Source organism: Geotrypetes seraphini, chromosome 7 (assembly GCF_902459505.1).
Source record: "Geotrypetes seraphini chromosome 7, aGeoSer1.1, whole genome shotgun sequence".
Lineage (NCBI taxonomy): Eukaryota > Metazoa > Chordata > Amphibia > Gymnophiona > Dermophiidae > Geotrypetes > Geotrypetes seraphini.
In genome coordinates this window covers 4351717-4373215 of record NC_047090.1, presented here as the reverse complement: position 1 = coordinate 4373215, position 21499 = coordinate 4351717, and the positions used below count along the sequence as shown (strand labels likewise).

General features: G+C 42.6%; 1 protein-coding gene across 2 annotated transcripts in view; it reads left to right on the top strand.

Annotated features, from left to right (window-relative positions):
* The window catches only part of HIPK2 (homeodomain interacting protein kinase 2), a 285351-nt gene that overhangs the window by 208141 nt on the left and 55711 nt on the right, over positions 1–21499 (top strand). For both annotated transcript variants that reach the window (XM_033951443.1, XM_033951442.1), the window contains exons 8-9: positions 24–243; positions 14014–14135. In XM_033951443.1, the coding sequence (XP_033807334.1) occupies positions 24–243; positions 14014–14135 (342 nt within the window). The remainder of the gene's footprint in view (positions 1–23; positions 244–14013; positions 14136–21499) is intronic.

Sequence of the window (21499 nt, the reverse complement as noted above, 5' to 3'; positions counted from 1 at the left end):
TTTAATTCTCACCATTCCTATAGGCCACCAACCTGGCTTCCACTTCCACCAGTGCCACACTTTCCCTAACCAATCCTGAAGTCTCCATACTAAACTACCAATCTGCACTCTACCAGCCCTCAGCAGCATCCATGGCCGCCGTGGCCCAGCGGAGCATGCCCCTGCAGACGGGGACGGCACAAATATGTGCGCGGCCTGATCCCTTCCAGCAAGCTCTCATTGTGTGTCCACCAAGTTTCCAAGGTAAGTACCTTTCTTTTCTGCTTTCTTGTATAGCCAGAGAAGACAATTTTCAATTAGGTCAATGTGGCTTAGCTGAAAATTGCCCTCACTGTTTGTTAAGGTCTATGCATGCACATTCTTAAGCAGACTACAAGGATGCTTTCCTGGAAACATGTTTAGATTGAAGGTAGAAAATAGCATGGATACATGCCATTGTTCACATGTATGCAGGCTGTTTTACTCTTTCCAACTGCCTTCACATTATAGCAGCTGCAAAAGCACCCGGTTTGTTTTGGTGCAGGGGTGGGCAACTCCAGTCCTCGAGGGCCGGATGCACTGCTTTCAATGCATGTTCATTGGGGAAATCCTGAAAACCCGACTGGATTCCGGCCCTCGAGGACCGGAGTTGCCCACCGCTGTTTTAGTGCATTTCCAGAGAGAAAGTGCCAGCAAGATATTTGAAAATTTCTCTTGAAATGGTTTTACATTCGAGTAGTGTTAATTGGTCACAGTGCACAATGGCAGGTAAGAAGATGGAGCAGGGTTTTCCCCAAAAAGTTGAGTGCAAGAGAGCACTTTTCCCTTCAAGGGAAATGGGATGGGACTTGATATACTACCTTTCTGTGGTTACAATCAAAGTAGCTATTTTGTACCTGGATAGTGGTGTAGCAAGGTAGGAGGTGCCCGGTGCAGTGGTGCCCCATGTGTCTTCCTCTCCCCCCCTCCTTCCTCGCCACTTTCATGCCCTCCCTTCCAACCCCGTACCTCTTAAAATCTTCACCAGCAAGAGCAGTTTCTCCAGCCTGTGCTTGCACTGGCTTTCCCTCTGATGTCACTTCCTGACCTCGTGACCTGGAAGTGATTTCAGAAGGAGCCAGGCTGAGGTAAGCAGCAGGTTAGAGTAGTTGTTCACGCTGGCGAAGATTTTAAAGAGTTGTGTGTGTGTGTGGGGGGGGGGGGGTGGAGAAGTCCCTGTGCCTCCCCCTTTACCTGGAGCAATGTAGGGCTAAGTGATTTGCCCAGAGTCATAAGAAGCTGCAGTGGGAATCAAATCTGGTCCTCAAACCATTGTGCTAACTTTTAGGCTACTTCTCCAGTGCAGTTGGGGACTACTGCAATTGGGGTCCACAGGCAGCAACTACTTTGCTGCCTGTGGAGGGAGGTGCTGCAATATTTAATCGCTAGGGATAGGCAGGTCCCTCACTACTGAAAATGTGATAGTAAACAGCCAAGTTTAAGAAAACCTTAGCAAAGTCTGGAGTAAAGAACGTTGTTGTGGTTGGGGGTTCCTACTCCTTGTCTACTGTCGGGTACCTCGTAAGTATATATTTTTTAACAGTACTTTTCTTGTACACATACTATGCTGTACAGTTGACTCCATCTAAGTGCACGTTGGTTAAGCGCACCCTTCGGTTATCTGCACCCTACCACCACGGTCCCGGGTTTTTGGTTTTTTTTATTCATAAACTCTTCAGAAGGAATGAGAGCTGTATAGCCTTCCCCAGATTTGGGTTTTATTAGCATATTTTATTAAATTTTAACTTGATAAACGAGCAAGGTCGTGCAAAACGAGTACGTACAGTATATGCGCAGGACAACTGAGCTAATAGTTCTCTCTGACGCTGCAGGAGTTTAGTGACTGTTCTAAATGAGCAAGGTCTTGCATTTTGTATTAAAGTTTTGGGGTTGTGGAACGAATTGTCTGAGTTTCCATTATTTCTTATGGGGAAATTCGCTTTGATATACGAGTGTTTTGGATTACAAGCATGTTTTCCTGTATAAAAAACTGTATGGTATGAGTCCTGCTCAGCTCAGAGGGAACAGTGCAAGAGAGCCTCAGATGTAGTACTGTACAAGTGGGACAAGGAATGCTACTTATAACGTACCTATGGAGTTTGCACTTGTGATGAAAGCAATACTATAGGCTCATTCCATGTCAAGTGATCCATAGCTCCCCACTTGACCATCTCAGAAATTGATGAAATTGTTTCAGAGACCTCTAATGAAGATATCCAGAGTCTTGGGGCCTGGTCTCAACTAGGTCCAGAGTTAGGGCCCCCTTTATTTGGACCACATTTTTGTATTCGTGGAAGATATCGAGTGAGGACCCTCCTTGAAATTGGACCAGTTGACATGGAATGATCCTATACTAGGAGCTTGCATTAATTATTACCACAAGAAAATCACACCTGCTTTCAGTATATGGAAAATACACAAATTTTACCTAAATACAGGGTTTGACATTATTCTTTAGGTAAAACGCTGTTCTACCCATAGGGTTGTTTTTGCCTTTTGTCCTCAAAATATTTAAAAAACAGAGGGCAGATGACTCAGTACAGTAAATCAGTGAAAAATGCAAGCTCAGAAGGTCAAGGAAATAGTCATTTAAAAGAGAGGCAAAACAACCTATCACTATCTACTATTTGCTCCTGGAAATGTCCAGACTAACAATTGTAATTTGACACATTCTTGATTCTATGTACTGCAATGCTACTGGAAATGTCCAGTCTTCTAATTTGTAATCCGCTTAGAACCGGAAGGCACAAGCGGAATAGAAATCACTAATGTAATGTAATGAAAGAAAATAAATGCACTCCAGTGACATATAACATAACATTATACTTATAGACCGCATTACCAAAAAGTTCTACGCGGTTTACAAAAGATTATAAACCTTAAACATAATCGTATATTTGAATGAGTCAGCTAGTCAGGTATTTGGAGAAAAGATAGGTTTTTAACTGTTTTGTGAGCAACAATGATCAAAATTTATTTATGGCATTAGCTTGTTATACTGTTTAGACGTATGGATCACAGAGGTATAAAGTGAATTATTGGAAATCTTTTGAACTTATGTTTGTAATAAGATTTTGGAGAGGGCTTTCGTTGTCATAATTAGGATGCAGAAGAGAACACCCTCAAGAGGAGCCCAACCACATGGATCGAAACGATACGTGAGTGGAAATGTGGGGAAGTGGCAAAAGAAAGCTTTCAAATCTGCATTCGATTCATAAGAAGATAGGTCTTTGATGGAATGCTTGTTAACGAAAAAACAATGATGGAATGATATCAAAAGAAGATTATCATGGTGATAATATTGAACTAGAGCAGAGAAGGCTGGAGATAGTGCAGCTGTTAGAGTGGATGATGCACGGGGCTGACAAAAGGATCAGTCAGAGTTCTGGCAATGACAGAAAGAAAAAAGGGAAAACCTTTGCAGTAATGAGGTAAAATGATCTGTCTCGGATGTAGGAAAAGAGAGAACGGCAGGCGTCAAAGAGGAGCCAAACATGTGCAAGTGTACATGGTTTCCAAGTTTATTAGTTTTTAATATCCCGATCATAAAATAAATATCTGACCGGTTAACAATAAAAATTTTAATATAGATTAGAAAGAAATAGTGGGGGTGTGTAAGAATAATTAGGGTAAACATATATGACACTTACAAACAGACTAGAAAGTGAGGATAAGTTGGGAGGAGAAGAAAAGTTACATAATTATTGGAGGAAAATGAGATAGAGGAATGGGATAAAACATGAAGGATGAGGGTGCATGGAAAAAGTGATGCATGCTGAAGAAGGTTGGTTTTTAGAGTTACTAATAAATAGAAAATTTATAAATTAAGATTTATCGAAGGCATCTTGAAATAGATATGTTTTAAGATAGATCTTGAATTTAGGTAGATGAAGTTCGTCACGGAGGTATTGAGGGAGAGAATTCCATAAAGTGGGAGCTATTATAGCATAATTAGTTTTTCTGGTATAATAGGAGTCTTTTAAGGATGGAATGAAAAGAAGTTTTTGGTCAGTGGATTTTAAAGAACGGGGCGAGTAATAAAGGTAAATGAGAGAGTTTGATTTTAAAAGAGAGCAGAATAGTTTTATAAATTATGCGGTGAGTAATAGGTAGCCAATGAGCCTCTTTAAGAAGAGGGGTGACGTGTTCGAATTTGCCTTTTTTATAGATAAGTTTTATTGCTGGATTTTGTATGATTTTAAACGTCGAAGTTCTTTTTGGGGCAATCCGTTAAAAAGAGAATTACAGTAATCTAAGTGTGAGATCACAAGGGAGTGAATAAGAATATAAATTGAGTCGGTATCAAGAATGGAATTAAGTGAACGGATGATACGTAATTTAAAGAAGCAGGTTTTTACAACTGAACTTATGTGGTCGTGAAAAGAAAGCTCTCTATCAAAGATGACACCTAGTAATTTTATTTGAGTTTCCATGTGTAATGGTATAGATTTGATGTAAATTGTTCCTGGTAACGATTCTGAATTTTTAATGGGGAGGAGGAGACCACAAGATTTATCAGCGTTGAGTGAAAGTTTGTTTGAAAAAAGCCAATTACTTATAATACATGGTGATTAAGAGGATAGAAATTTCATTCACCAGGATTGGCAAAAAGACTTAAGAGCAGGAGAGAAGTCGGGGGCAACTGGTTAGTTGGGTTTGGGTCATATTAAGGGCCTGATTCACCAAAGCATTTGTCAGACTTAAGGTACTGTGGGGACAACAGTGGATTAGGGATAGTGCTGCTGTAAATTCTTTCAGACCATTCTAGAAGGTTCAACACGCCTTCCGCGCCTCCTGTTCGTTCTATTCCTTTGCCTTGAAAAAGCCAAATGTTTAAGGGTGAAACGGGCCCTGCCGGCAGGCATTTGTCATAATGAGCGGCATACTTGCAGCGGTGCACAGGAATTTCAATGCTCAGCAGGAGGAGAAAAACAAGGACTTCTCCATGCTGCAAATAAGATAAGTGTATTGTTGAAATTCAAGCACTTAGGGCTCCTTTTACGAAGATGCGCTAGCGTTTTTAGCACACGCACCGGATTAGCGCGCACTAGCCGAAAAACTACCGCCTGCTCAAGAAGAGGCGGTAGCGGCTAGCGTGCGCAGCATTTTAGCGCGCGCTCTTCCGCGTGCTAAGGCCCTAACACGCCTCCGTAAAAGGAGCCCTTAATGAAGTTTTTAAAGTATTTATGATGAAAAGTCTCTTATCAGTGAGATAAATTTTATATAATTTCTGATGGGATATAATTAAAAATTAGAAATAGAAAGGCACATATTAAAAAGAGTGAAAAAATTAAAATAAAGATGGCTAAAACAATGCGCAATTAAAACTTGAAGGTTTTTGGATCGATGAATGAAACCCTTTAAGAGATTGCATGATCTTTTGGTGTGGATTTCTTACATTACATTAAAATACATTTCTAGACCGCAATACTTTCCAGATCGAGACTGTATATCACAGTGAAATACAAGAGAAATCTCATCTTCCTTACTTTCCTAACAATTTTACAAAAAGAGAGGTCTTTAATAGTTTTTGGAAATGCATAAATGAGATCGAAGAAGCAAACAAAATATGCAGTTCCAAATCCCAACTAGAGCCTGATATGCAATTGTTCGATGCAAAAATGTATTGTAAAGACATCCTCGTACTGGAGGGAACACAAACAATGAAGTTGTCCTTAGTGGACGAACCGCCTGTAAATTGTTCTAGTAAATAACCAGGTGCCTGACCATATATGGCTTTATAACAGAGCGTCCCGAATTTAAACCAAACCTTGGCCTCAAAAGGCAACCAATGGAGTTGTCTGTACTATGGAGTAACATGATCCGATTTTTTTCAAATCAAAAATTAGACGCACAGCCGCATTCTAGATTTTGTGCAATCTTTGCAAATTTGACTGAAGACCTGCCAAATGAACTGAATTACAGTAGTCCAGTATACTAAGTACCAGAGACTGGACCAGTATTCTAAATACAAAAGACTTAGGCCCTCTTTTACTAAGGTGCGCTAACCGATTAGTGCACGCTAATGCTAATTTCTGGATCGATAGTGTAGTTTATTCCATCTACAATATAGCACTTTATTATTTTTTGATAAATCTCTTTTGAGTATCTGCTAACTATACAGATAGCCAACTTCTATAGCGAGGGGTTTAATTTTAGCAGTGTGGATAGCGACTGAATATTATGACCTATCCATGTACAGTAATGGTGGTGGTCACTCCTGTAAATGAGTATTCAACATTGCTGCTTCTACAGATCGGAATGCTGACCCTGTGGTTTAAATATTCAGCTGTACTTAGAATCTCGCAATGGAAACGTCACTGGAAAACAAATCATGATGTTCAGGCCCTTGCAGTAGGACTGTGGCAAGATGTAATCCCAAAATAAATTTCAGGGATCATAAAAATAAAATCAGCCCTCACAGACTGCATCTCAACTCAATAGTGCCTCAACAAATATCAAAATTATTAAACAAATTTAAAAAACCAAATCTAACAGCATAAAAATAATATAACGTGATGAATGTGCTCAGTACCCCCACTGGTGAAATCACTCTGTGAAGATTCAAGCAAGGTCATATTAGCCCTGAAGAAACAGCTTAGTGCCATGCTATGGTTTGACAGACTGCTTTAAACACTCACAATGGTTTCAGGGGCAAAATATCTCAGTCCTCAATTATTTTAAACCTCAACAGCGAGTTGTCACTCTATGGAAGTTTTTTTAGTCAATGATGTAGAGGTGGTGAATTGAGCTTGAGTTCTGCCAATAAAACCTGAGGCTTTTTCTTCCATTTGAGCAGACTCTCAGCTACCTTTGAGTGGAATTTTTTGCACTACTTTGTTTATATTTCCTCACTTCACCTTTTGCAATATTGTAGTTATCTTCATACTCTCAATACCTAACAGTCAATGGAGCTGTAGATCACAGTTCTTCAACTGCCGGTCCGCAGAAAATTCCTGCTGGTCCGCGCAGGACTGGCGAGAGCAACTTCTTCAATTTCCTGCCGATCCGCGCAGGACCGGCAAGATCGAGGAGCTGTCCTTCGCGCAGGACCGGAGAGATAATAGGGAGCCTCACACTGTGCTTTCTCCCCTCCCAGCGGCTCTCCTTACAAATGCAGCGATTGAAGAAGGAAGCCTTGGAGCTTTTGCTGAGTCGGGCCGCCTCTGATGATGCAACTTCCGCTTTCCTCAGAGGCGGTGCGACCCAACAAAGGACCCGAGGCTGCCTTACTGAATCGCAGCGCTGGCAAGTAAGGAGAGTTGCTGGGAGGGGAGAAAGCTGCTGGGCATGGTGAAAAAAAAAGGGACAGCTGCTACTGGACCTGGAGAGGGAGAAGGAGAGATGCTGCTGGGAGGGGAGGAGGGAAAGGAGTCTGGGTAGCTGCTGGGTAAGGGGGAAAAAGGGACAGCTGCTACTGGACCTGGAGAGGGAGAAGGAGAGATGCTGCTGGGAGGGGAGGAGGGAAAGGAGTCTGGGTAGCTGCTGGGTAAGGGGGAAAAAGGGATAGCTGCTACTGGACCTGGAGAGGGAGGAGAGATGCTGCTGGGAAGGGAGGAGGGAAAGGAAAGGGAAGAGAGTTACTGCTGGACAGGGGGAGGAGGGAAGGGAGAAGAAAAAAGGAAGGAAACAGCTTGCAGGGAGATTAGAGGAGGGGAAGGGGAGAGACAGAAATGAGATGGGAAGGGGAGTCAGCAGAGAAATTGAGAGGGACAAAGATGCTTGATCTGGTGTAGGAGAGATAAAAATGAAGAGAGCAGTGAAGCTGGAGTGAATCGTGTAAAAAGGAGAGAGGGGCATAGGCTGGATGGAAAGGGGAGAGGGGCATAGAAAGAAGACAAATACTATATGGAAGGGGGAGAGGTCAGACAGTAGATGGAAGGGGCAGATGCTGGATTGAAGAGACAGAGAGGGCAGACACTGTAAGGAAGAGAGTGAAAAGAAGATGAAAGTAGAAACCAGAGACAACAAAAGGTAGAAACAAATAATTTTATTTCTAAACTAAACTAAACTAAATCTTGGGTTTATATACCGCATCATCTCCACAGGTGGAGCTCGACACGGTTTACATGGTTAGGGAAGCAACGGAACTCCAATGGGTTTATAGAAGTAAGTAAGAGAGAGTTTAGGTGTGATAATACGAGGGAGGGGACGGGTTACGTTTTGGAGAAGAGCCAAGTCTTCAGAAGCTTACGGAATGGTAGGAGGGGGCTCAAGTTGCGGAGAGGGGAAGGGAGACTATTCCAAAGCTGAGCGATTCTGAAGTGGAGGGAGGACCCGAGTTTACCGACGAGGGAGATACCTTTTGAGGAGGGGAAGGATAATTTTAATTTTTGCGTGGATCTAGTGGAGAATGGATTTGAGGAATTCCAGGATAGAGGAATAAGAGGTGGAAGGATGCCGTGGAGTATCTTGAAGGTTAAGCAGGCACATTTAAAATGGACCCTGGAGATGACAGGAAGCCAGTGCAGCTTGGACAGGAGCGGAGAGACATGGTCAAATTTGCTTTTTGAGAAGATAAGTTTGGCCGCGGTGTTCTGGATTAGTTGGAGTTTGTGGAGGCTTTTCTTTGTTAAACTAAGGTAAATGGAATTGCAATAGTCTATTTTGTGATTAGAATATATCAGATTTGAAATATATATCCTGCTAGAGACATAACTGGGGACTGCAGTATTCTGTTAGCATGATATTTCTATGAACTTGGCTTGTTCAGTTTTCTTGATAGTAGAGGGGATATATGTGAAGGGGAGGGGTGACAGGGGTTTTGTTGATTCGTGCTCTGTATATTTGTATTTATAAAATCACAATTGTTCAGAATATTGTTTCTTTTTATACTTTAATAAAATACGTTCAATATAAAATCATAATTACGGCTTGTGCAGATGGGATCAGATGGTTTGCGGGGACCGAGCTCGCGGAGATGGGGCGTAAACGGGGTTTTTAAATTTTAGTCCTAGTAGTTTGCCGGTCCACAAAATAAATCTTTTATTTCTGCCGGTCCACGGGTGTAAAAAGGTTGAAGAACACTGCTGTAGACCATTGAAATGGAGAACCATCATTGCACAACCAGTTCTCCATTAAGCCAAACCCAGATGTAGAAAAGTGTGTCTCATATGGCAGAAAAACAACTAAAGCAGCAAGATAAATATACATTCATAGTGCAATTGCAATATCAATAACTGAATCAAATAGCCAGCACAAATTAAGGAATACTTATCTGTCCGCTGCTCTAGTTGTATGAAAGGTTCCAAAATTGCCAGATGGAATCAAAACACAAACTCAGTCCAAAGGATATATGGTCAAAATGCCCATTGCAGTGTTATCCAAGGCACCGGGCGAAAACAAAACTGTGTGTAAAGAAAAAGTTCAAAAAACGCCATCCCCTACAAAGTCCATGAAATCACAGAGTCGAGAGGCAAGATGTGATCGCCAATACACCATGGTCACTAATTTCAAAAAGTATATGAGTTTACTGAAGGCTGTGCATTTCGGTATTTCTAAAGCTAGTCTGATATTAAGGAGATACAAATGTGCTGGAAATAGATTTGCATGCAATGGAGGCGGTGCAGACAAATCTGTTTCATGCATGTTCATTTGGGATGCCCTGAAGATCAGAGGGCAAGGAGGTACTTCGAGACCTGCTTGAGAAACTCCGGAAAAAAAGAAAGGTCAGGAAATACGATTCTGAAGAGACTCCAAGAAACAAAAGATGGAGAGGCGGAGAAGGGCAAAAAGTAGTATCACATTTAAGCCAGAGCCCAGCATCCAAAAAAAGAGAAGCTGCGGAAGGAGAGGAGGAAGGAATTACTGAGCAAATGTCTAGAAAACACGAGAAAATGATTTTTTTTTCTAGGGTTATTTTGTGCTTCAGGAACATTTATATATCTATTCTGTCACTTTAATTATAGATCTTGTTTAATTTTTTGGAAGAACTGGTTTAGGTTAATTTAAAATATAATTAGCCATAGTTAATGACAATTGATTTTTCATTGAAAAGCTGAGCTGTAACCAGTTTCCAAAGTTGAGTACGAAAGGACAGGGTTGTATGTAGAGAGGAGATCAAACGTGAATATTCCTGTTTGTAATCTCAATGTTTCACATAGATCCTCTGGGTTTGTGTTTCTTAGTCTGTCCTGAAGTACCCTTTGGCTACTTTGTTTTTCAGGATATTGTATGTGTTACTTTGCATTCAGTAGAGGTGACTAGAAGCTTTCTAGAGGTAAGCCAGGAGTGGCTTAATGAACACAGTGCTCTGGGTGATGTCAGACGCTTTAGTCAGAGCAGCTCAGAAACTCTAAGTGTGTCGTGAACTTTTTAAGCTGCGGCACACTAATCTCGGGGCTGCGGCTGGAGGGCACTCAAAAATGCGCGGACGTCGACTCGATGATGCCATGTGCATGCGTGATGTCATCACGTCAACGCATATGCGGATGTCCTCCAGCCGCAGGCCTGAGTTTCCTATTACCGCCGGGGGTGGAGAGGGGTGCTGCAGAAGGAGAGGTGAGGAGAAGGAGCAGAAGCACCAGTAAGGAAGAGAGGCGCCGGCTGACTGACTACAGGACGTGCCTCTCGCTGCGAGAGCAGTCAGCCGGCGCCGCTCCTCACCGGCATCTCGCGGGACACCTGGAATCTTCTGGGGCACACTTGGGTGCCACGGCACACAGTTTGCGATGCACTGCTCTAAGGGGATAGCCCTCAATGTAGGCGGTGTGCCTTTCCACTTTGTGCATATGGACCTGGTTGATGTTTTTGCCTTCAAAAATAGCTTACAAGGTCCACATGTACAAAGGGCTCACATCCATTTGCACTACTGTTTCTGGAAAAATCTGATTGGGGTAATATAGGAGATGCACATTTGCAAACCAAAATGTGTGCATGTTATTTTTTTTATTAATCACCTTTTCGTGAACAGATTCACCCAAAATGGTTTACAATACATTGAATAGTAATCAGATACTCTTAGGTATTTTGACCTGAACACCTCCCCTCTCTCCCAGGAATACCTCTTTTCAATGGCTGAAAGTCCATGCACTGGGAAAGTCTGTCCACACTTTTAGCTGCTGTGAAAAAGTCAGTCGACAGCTCTGATAAGTTTCCTCTCTGTATGAAGCTATATCTGAGGTGGATTGCCAGCGATTCCCTTCTGTGCATGGACAGTGTGTGCTCAGTGACAGCAGGCAAACTAATGGATCTATTCAGTATAGCATTCTGTGAAAAAATGCCGAGTAAACAGGACCCTAGGTCAAGGGGGAGGAAGAGGCTGACACTGGCTGGCACAGTGAGCTGGCGCCAGAGCCAAGATGAAAAAACAAGCTCCAGGCTTCCATTCTTAAAGAGTCCTGAATTACTTTTGCTTTATAAAGAACATAAGAATTGCCGCTGCTGGGTCAGACCAGTGGTCCATCGTGCCCAGCTGTCCGCTCACGTGGCGGCCCCCAGGTCAAAGACCAATGCTCTAAATGAGTCCAGCCTGGCCTGCACACATTGTTGAATCCCTGGAGGGTGTTTTCCCCTATGACAGACTCCAGAAGAACGTTCCAGTTTTCTACCACTCTCTGGGTGAAGAAGAACTTCCTTACGTTTGTACGGAATCTATCCCCTTTTAACTTTACAGAGTGCCCTCTCGTTCTCCCTACCTTGGAGAGGGTGAACAGTCTGTCTTTATCTGCTAAGTCTATTCCCTTCAGTATTTTGAATGTTCCGATCATGCCCCCTCTCAGTCCCCTCTTTAATAAAATTTGAGATATATCATTCTGAATAAATTTGAAATGAGTCTTCACTCCTGCTGACCACCTCACCTAATTGACATTGGAGTGATCAGGTCCTACCACTTCCTGAGTGGCAATCAGTTGAGCCTGTATCTCACAGTTTTTTCAAAACATAAGAACATAACATAAGAATAGCCCTACTGGGTCAGACCAATAGTCCTATTTCCACAATTGCCAATCCAGGTCACATTACTTAGCAAATGGTAGCAATATTTCATGCTACAGATCTCAGGGCAAGCATTGGCTTTCACCATATCTGTCTCAATAGCGGACTATGGACTTTTCTTCCAGGAACTTGTCCAAACCTTTTTTAAAACCATCTTATGTTAACCGCTATTATCACATTCTCTGGCAACGTGTTCCAAAGCTTAACTATTCTCATGAGTGAAAACATATTTCCTCCTATTGGTTTTAAGAGAATTTCCCTGTAACTTCATCGAGTATCCCCCGAGTCTTTGTAATTTGTGGTGGAGTAAAAAATTCGATGCACTCGGGCCCATTCTATACCACTCAGGATTTTGTAGGCTTAAATCCTATCTCCCCTCAGTCGTCTCTTTTTCAAGCTAAATAGCCCTAACCTCTTCAGTCTTTCCTCGTACAAGAGGAGTTCCATCCCCTTTATCATCTTGGCCACTCTTCTTTGAACCTTTTCTAATGCCACTATATCATTTTTGAGTCCTGAACTGAACGCAATACTCAAGGTAAGGTTGCACCATGTAGTGATATAGAGGCATTATAACATTCTTAGTCTTATTTACCACACTTTTTCTAATGATTCCTACCATCTTGTTTACTTTTTTGGCTGCTGCCCCACATTGGGTGGAAGGTTTTGGCATATTCTATGCTTACCCACTTCCATCTCATTTCTGGAAACTCTTGCATCAGTCTATGAGAACCATAACCTTTCTCCAGATACAAATTTTTAATAAAGATCAGATCCTTCTGACTGAAAACTACGGTAACAATTTATATTTAAAGCAATGTGGCATCTGTTCGTTTCATGACGATAATTGCTAGGTGATGGCAACGTTATTTAGGTGAGGTGGCTGGCGTGAATGTAGGCTTATTGCAGTTTTATTCAGCATGATATATCCCAGGCGTTATTGAAATTGGTCAAGGTTTGGTAGTTATGCAGCCCGGCTACCTCCAGCAGTCCGTGGCGATACCAGATATTCAATGCCAGAACCGTATCCCGCCACCGGCATTGAATACCCAGGTCAAAGTTCGCCACCTTGGATTTAGCTGACCAAGCCAATAGTCAGTGGCTGGCCAGCTAAGGCAAAGCAGTGAAAGATAGACCTTAGAGCCGATTTCTATGCCAAAATTTGGGTACAAAGATTTTCATCAGCTGAAACTTGGTATAAATGTGTGCATATATGCAGATGATTGATTATGATATAATTGTTTCTGTATTGAAAACCATCTCAGAAAACGCTAACTCTGTATTGTAGCACTTTTACAGAAGCTCATTAGTAGCGGTATAGAAGCTTTCAATAAACAATAAATCCTGGTGGAAAAGTTAAAAACGGATCAGGTATGCAATAATACTGCGCACATCTTTAGTGAAGGTCCCTGACTTGAGCACCCCCCTCCCATGGCCACACTCCCTTTTCTGCATACTATAAAATTTGCATGTGGATTTTTATAGCATCAAGTGTAACAAAATTCACACACAAACCCAAATTGCTGCCAATTAACGCCAATAATTGACTGTTAACATCCAATTATTGCTGCTAATTGGCTTGTTAACCAATTTTGTTACACACGCATCTCAGGATAGCAACTTTGTGTACCATATACAGAATCCACTGGAAAGTGCCTAATGCCTGGTAGATTGCGTACTGACTATGAAAATAATGCAAAGTCCCTTTAAGGAGCTCTGTCCTAGCAGTTAACACGGTTACAAGTTTCAAGTTTATTAAAATATTTGTTTGACCGCTTAATCTAATTTCTAAGCGGTTAACATAATAAAATTACATAAAAACAAGTTAAACAGTTGCATTGAGACGTATATTAAAACAGGGCCCCTTTAGATTGTGAGCCCAATTGGGACCTGTATATAATATGCAAACCACTTTGGCTGTACCACAGAAAAGCAGTATGTCAAGAACTTAACAGTCATAATTGTATAATTCATGGAGGACACTTGTGCAATAAATTTTGCCGCTACTGTATTCATATTTTTCTATATGCTGCTAATGAAGTTTCTTCTCCCTGTCTGGACTAGGACTGCAAGCCTCCCCTTCGAAGCACCCAGGGTACTCAGTGCGGATGGAGAATGCGGTTCCCATTGTCACGCAGGCCCCTGGGGCTCAGGCTCTTCAGATTCAGCCTGGTCTCCTAACTCAGGTAGCGGTGTTCTTATATCTTTCTCTAGTACAGTTAAAGATTATGGGATTCTTGCACTAAAATGCTAAGAAGTCTATTTTATATCTATGGGCTTCTTAGTATTTAGCGTGCACTAATTCGGCCTCTGTGTCATTTGCAGCAAAATTACAGATCCATGGGGTGTTTGCTAGGCAAGAGACAAAATAAAAACTCCATTCTCTCAAGATCTGACCCATTTTAGGGCCTCTGTCCCAGTGGCTGGCTGACTCACTGTATTCCATTCAAAACTCATTTATAGAGACAGATTGAGTGCCAAAGTTGGGACCCTAGATGCAGTGCACCGAGCATGAATTTTGTGATGGTATCTGGGCACCAAGATTCCATTATAGAATATTAATGTAGATTGGAATCTTATGTGCCTATAATTAGGTGCGCCCAGCTATACAATGCACATATCTAAATGCAACTTTAATGTAAGTTGTGCATGTATATGAGAGCCTCCCCCAAACTATGCCCCGCCCCCCTGTACCACCCAAGGTACTTCTCCCTTGCATTTATGCAGCAAGGACCATATTCTGTATATGGTGCCCCAAAAAATCAGTGCTAACGAGAATAGCGCTTAGAGGGAAATGCTATAAATGACGCCTAAAGATAGGCACCTAAGTAAAAAGGACCCCTTAATTAGTATATTGGCTTCAGTTATGAGCTTTAATAAACTCATTAAAAAAAAATAAAAATGAATAGGGCGATAGACACCTAATTCCAAAGTAGGCGTGTTTAGGGGGCAGAGAAAAATGTAGACACCATTAGGAGCGATTCTGTAAAGTACTTAGGCACCAATAATGTAGGCTTTTAAAACCTATATTGTAGGCATATAATAGGCGCCTAAATTTTAATTAGGCACGATTTTGTAATAGGAGCCTAAGGAGCCCATAATCAGAAGACATAGACTTCCTAATTGCCAGGACGTCCAAGTGCCGATAATCAAAAACATCTTTCTGTATGTCTAGTGAGACGATCCAGTCTCTGTACGTTCAGAGCACAAGATGGGCGTGGTGGAGGCATGTCATGGGCGGCCTTTGGGCAGTCTCAAGTGCGGGTTAGACATGGACATCTTGCTGCAATAATCAAACATTTTGCAAGACATCCTGGACAGAACTTATACGTTTGGATCTAGACCTGTTTTAGAAGGGTCTAAGTGCCACAAAGGTGCCCAAACCGACCAGCTGACCACTGCATGCACTCCCTCAGTGCTTATGTACCCCACTCACTCCCACAAAGATCAGAATACAAACGTAGTTACCTGTTTCCAGAAAATCAGCACCTGGTATAGGAAAGCCTAGTAGAGCTGCACAGAGGTGTCTTAAGTAGCCTGGTGGGTGGGCTAGTGTACCATAGAGAGGAGAACCCAGGCCCATAAACCACTCTAACCACTACATTTATGGTGGAAAATGTGAGCACTCCAAAACCATACTCTGCTGCCATATAGGTGCCACCTGCAGACATAAGTACTATTCGGGTTGTAGACAGGTGGATATAGTGGGCTTTGGGGGACTCACCATAACCTATACGGGAGTTCTGGTAAGATGTGCAGCAGCCTCAAAGAAAGCAAGCAGAATGTTGGGTATTATTAAGAAGGGTATTACAACCAGGACGAAGGAAGTCATCATGCCGCTGTATCGTGCGATGGTGCGCCCGCATCTGGAGTACTGTGTCCAATATTGGTCACCGTACCTCAAGAAGGACATGGCAATACTTGAAAGGGTCCAGAGAAGAGCGACAAAAGTGATAAAAGGTATGGAAAACCTTTCATACGCAGACAGGATGGAAAGGCTGGGGCTCTTCTCCCTTGAAAAACGGAGACTCAGAGGAGACATGATAGAGACTTTCAAGATCATGAAAGGCATAGAGAAGATAGAAAGGGACAGATTCTTCAGACTATTGGGAATCACAAGCACAAGGGGTCACTCGGAGAAACTGAAAGGGGACAATTTTAGAACCAATGCTAGGAAGTTCTTTTTTACTCAGAGGTTGGTGGACACCTGGAATGCGCTTCCGGAGGTTGTGATAGGACAGAGTACACTACGGGGGTTCAAAGAAGGATTGGATAAATTCCTGAAGGATAGGGGGATTGAGGGATACAGATAGAGGTAGAGATAGGCATAGAAAGAGTATAGGTAGAAAGATAAGAGGATTAAAGGGTTTAGAAAAGGATCACCTTACAGATCATGGGCCTGATGGTCTGACCCAGCGGAGGCAACTTCTTATGTTTACTTGGCACCCTTTATGTGAAGTTCACAGCAGTGCCCTCTAAGGTGCCTCATTGCTCTGTTGCCATGTCTGAGTGGCCCCTCCCACGTCCAAATGGTCTTATTCTGGGTGTTTGGGACTTGGATGAAATTTTGGTCAAAAATGTGGTATAAAGATTGATGTCCTGGCAGTCTGGGTGTACCAATGACCTGGACGTCCAGATAGAGGATTTTCAAAAAACAATTATTTCTAGACGTATAGTGCTTTGCCTTTTCAACATAGGCATTTTCTTACTGCCAACTGTAGACGTCTAGTGCTAGACGTCTAAAGTCTTAGACTTAGACGTCTAAAGACTTAGACATATGTTTTAAAAATACCCCTCTAAGTGTGATTGAAATGAAATGGGTGCCTAATTTTAGGTGTCTATCTTTTTAGGCACCCAATTACAGAATCTGTCCCTTACTGCAATCCCTCTGCCTAACTTGTGCAAACATCGGGCGAGTTCTATAACCATATGCATAAATTGTAGGAGCACCCACAATCTGCCTATGCTCCTCCCCTGGCCACACCTCCTTTTCAGATTTGCTCACTAGGACTGGCACACAACATTTTATAGCATACGCCTACCAAGTTGTGTGCATAACTTTTAATTAGTATCAATTAGCCTTAGTTATGAAGTGTTGATTGCCAATTATCAGCACGTAAGGCGCCATATACAGAATTTGAGGGTAAGGAAGGAATTCGCATTGAAATATATGACATTGCGTAAAAATCAAATTCTATTAAACTTGAAACTTGAATTCAGTAAATGGCGCCAACACTTATACACTTCTATAAAGGGCACACATCTTATATAGAATAGGATTTAGCGCAGATCCCATGTCTAACCATTGGGCGCTGGACTTATGCCTGCTAAAACCTGGTGTAAATGCCGGCATCCAAGTTAGGAGCAGTTAGGCAGCATTCTGTAATTCCACTCGCAACTTTTCAGAATGCCTCGGACACACCCATGGTCACACCCCCAGATATATTCCAAGTTGATCTCCATTTCCTCTCTCCCTCCCACCTACCCATCCCCCCAGCTCCCTCCAAAGAGAGCCCCTCTCGTCAAACCCAACACCCTATACCCTGACACCCCTCCACACCACCCAACATTCCCCCACCCCCTCCTACCACTACCCCTCTGACATCCCCACACACCCGTGTACCTTTGGATGAAATATTGGCAGGAGGGATACCCACTCTCTCCTGCCTCTTCAAAATGGCCTCCCTTCCCCCTCCCAGTGCATCACAACTTTTAGATGCAATGGATGTGGACTAAGGCCCTGAATTCCCCCTTACCCCCTAACCTTAGGCACACCATATTTATGCCAGGGTTTTCTTGGCTTAAAGGAATACGCCTAAATCCAAAACAAATGCCTACATGTAAAACATGTCCACGGTTCGCCGCTTAAAGATGGTAGACACAACTTTGAAGGCGTCGGCGCAGTGCGCCACGGCCTCAAGAAAAGCCAACAGAATGTTGGGTATCATTAAAAAGGGTATCACGACCAGGACAAAGGAGGTCATCCTGCCGCTGTATCGTGCAATGGTGCGCCCGCATCTGGAATACTGTGTCCAGTACTGGTCGCCGTACCTCAAGAAGGACATGGCGGTACTTGAGGGAGTCCAGAGAAGAGCAACTAAACTGATAAAGGGTATGGAAAACCTCTCATATACTGACAGACTGAAAAAGCTGGGGCTGTTCTCCCTGGAAAAGCGGAGACTTAGAGGAGACATGATAGAAACCTTCAAGATCCTGAAGGGCATAGAAAAAATAGACAGGGACAGATTTTTCAAATTAAGGGGAATCACAAGTACAAGGGGGCACTCGGAGAAATTAAAAGGGGAGAGGTTTAGAACAAACGCCAGGAAGTTCTTTTTCACCCAGAGGGTGGTGGATACACGGAACACGCTTCCAGAGGCTGTGATAGGCCGGAGCACGTTACAAGGCTTCAAAGAAGGTTTGGATAGGTTCCTAGAGGATAAAGGAATTGAGGGGTACAGATAGGAGTAGCGGTAGGTTATAGGGATAGTCTGGGACCATTGCTCAGGCAATGGGCCTGATGGGCCGCCGCGGGAGCGGACCGCTGGGCGAGATGGACCTCTGGTCTGCCTCAGCGGAGGCAACTTCTTATGTTTTTATGTTCTTAACCACACCTACTTTCTGATAGGCGCCTTCCTCAAAGTGATAGGCGCTTACCATCCAAATAAGTGCAATTAATGTCAATTACAAGTCGTTAATTGCCAATTATTGGCGCCGATTAAGATGTTTAAATGATTAAGTTAGGCACTGAATTAGGTGCCTAACTTTAGGCGTCATTTACAGAATCTGGACCTAAAGTTATAGAATTATGGGGCTTGTGCCTTCTGTATATGTTTTGGGAGTAATTCTCTATAGATTGCCTGAAGTTAGGTGCCAGGTAGAGAATGACACTGTGACAAAATTCATCACCGTTCCCGTCCCCGCGGATAACAATCCCATGTCATTTTCTAGTGTCTATTTCAACCTCAGTCCTTCTACACCAGCATTCTTCAAAGCAAAGCTTGAGGGTCAGTGGTTGTGGCCATTCGTACTCTGATTCTTATGTGAGCCAAGGATAATGAACCCATTGTGACATCACTGATGTGATTGGCTCTTAGGCACTGGTGGAATGAGGCATTATGACATCACAATATCTGCTCTGGATACCAGAGACTGTCATTCTGTAGTGTCTGTTTCAACCTCAGTCCTTCTACACCAGCATTCTTCAAAGCAAAGCTTGAGGGTCAGTGGTTGAGCCCATTCATACTCTGATTCTTATGTGAGCCAAGGATAATGAACCCATTGTGACATCACTGATGCGATTGGTTCTTAGGCACTGGTGGAATGAGGCATTATGACATCACAATATCTGCTCTGGAATGTTGCTGCTCAATCTCAGCATTTTTCAAAGCAAAGCTTGCGGGTCAGTGGTTGTGGCCATTCATACTCTGATTCTTATGTGAGCCAAGGATAATGAAGCCATTGTGACATCACTGATGTGATTGGCTCTTAGGCACTGGTGGAATGAGGCATTATGACATCACAATATCTGCTCTGGATACCAGAGACTGTCATTCTGTTGTATCTGTTTCAACCTCGGTCCTCCTACACCAGCATTCTTCAAAGCAAAGCTTGCGAATCAGTGGTTGTGCCCAATTATACTTTGATTCTTCCCTCTCTCCTTAAAGAATGACATGAAGATGGTTTCTCGTGGTTATCCACGGGGACGGGAACGGTAATGAATTTTGTCACCGTGTCATTCTCTAGTGCCAGGATGATGTGTGAATTCTATATCGGTAATTGCACTCGCTATTATTCTTATAGTCTGCTTTTGCAGGCTTAACTTTAGTTTGAGCACTTATGCTAGATCAATGGCTGGTGGTAATGCTCATGCCCAGCTGTAGGCAGGTTGGCTTGTAAATGCTAGTATTTTATAGCTAGTACCAGGCGTGACCCGTCCATGCCTCTCCTAGATTCATAACCCCTTGCACTTAACACACTTTGTATTTTGCACACTCGGGAATCGATCTTCAGTCAGCGGCACTCTTCAGTTTGCTGACTGCCACTAGCTTTTCAAAACCCGGTCAAAGTGCTGGATTTTGAAAAGCCATCTGGATGCCCGTACAGTCCTCTGAAAAGAGGTCATGTCCGGGTAAATCCATTCGTCTGGTAACCCTACCCTAGTGTGCCTGGCGATCCATGGAGAAGCTCTCTGGGGCCTGCAGCCACTCACTGCCACTTGGTGCCATTTTCCCTGTGACATTTGCTGAATTTTGAACTAGTGGATCCACTGATGATTGACCAATTTTTCTAAGGCAGGCAGAAAAGCTAAGAAGTTCTGAAACTTACAGATGTTATGAAAAGTCCACAGACTGATTTGTGAAATTATACTTTTGTCTCACATATGTTTAATTCCCTCCCCCTCCCCTGAGATCTGTGGGAGGCTGAATTCTCCATGTCTCTTGCATTATCTACAAATTATTCCAAAAAGTGATGAATATGAATTTTGAATATTAATATTAAAAATGGAAGGAAGTGTGTGTGTGGGGGGGGGGGTGTGAATGTGCATGTAATTGATCTTATGTAAGGATTGAATCTGTCTACTTTTGTTCCAACTTTGTTCTGATTTGTTTTAATATTTTATGTATATAACATTTTGTAAGCCGTCTTGGAAAAAAACGGTATAGAAATTTTAAAAATAAATAAACTTAAATGACTTTTCAGAATTATGTGATAAATCCGTAAATATTGCCTTAAACAAACTCAGTTTGTTTTTTTTAAAGGTTTAGTTCTAGTTGAACAATAGGAATATTCTGGAATGTTCCACTTTGTAGAATGTTTTGGAATTCTTCACATTGCTCAAGCGCATGAAGAGAAAATATCATGGGGACAGCCATTGTGAGGCAAGATCCTCAGGTGGCCATTCATATTGCATTAGTGCTATCATATTTTAGTCAAAGAAAGAGTTATTGATAGGATGATACTGTTCTTTTGGGGATTTGGGTCCGTTAGTTTATCTCTAGATGTGAGCCACTGATGCACGAGAGTTGTTATTGCACCGAGAAAATCTGGACCATGCCAGACGAGTTTCGGCCTCTCTTGCAATTCACTACATAATAGTACACTGGCAGTAAAGTGAGTGCAGAATCTCTTCACACTGTGCAATTGTCAGAAATAAATAATGCTACTGCTTTTTTCTCACTTAGAAAGAAAAGACTGGTGTCTGAGGCTAGAGCTTCCCATGCTGTCCTGCTTCATACACTTTGCCACCAGGTCTTCTATTGTGCAGTGTCTTCATATTCCTCTCTGACAGTGAATCTTAATTCTCTGTAATTCATACTATTTACCATTAATTATTTTAAAAACAAAACCAAAACACACGGTGATGGCCTGATGACCCTGTACCACACATAGAGTCAGTCAGTCCCTGTTTGATCCCTGAGCTGGGTCTTCTGCACCCCAGGTTGGCTGGGGATGCAGTGGAGTCAACATTAGTCCTGGGAGAGGAAAGGAGAGGCTTGATCACTGTGCAATGGTGACACCTAGTGGTTAGACTGAGGGCCCATATTTT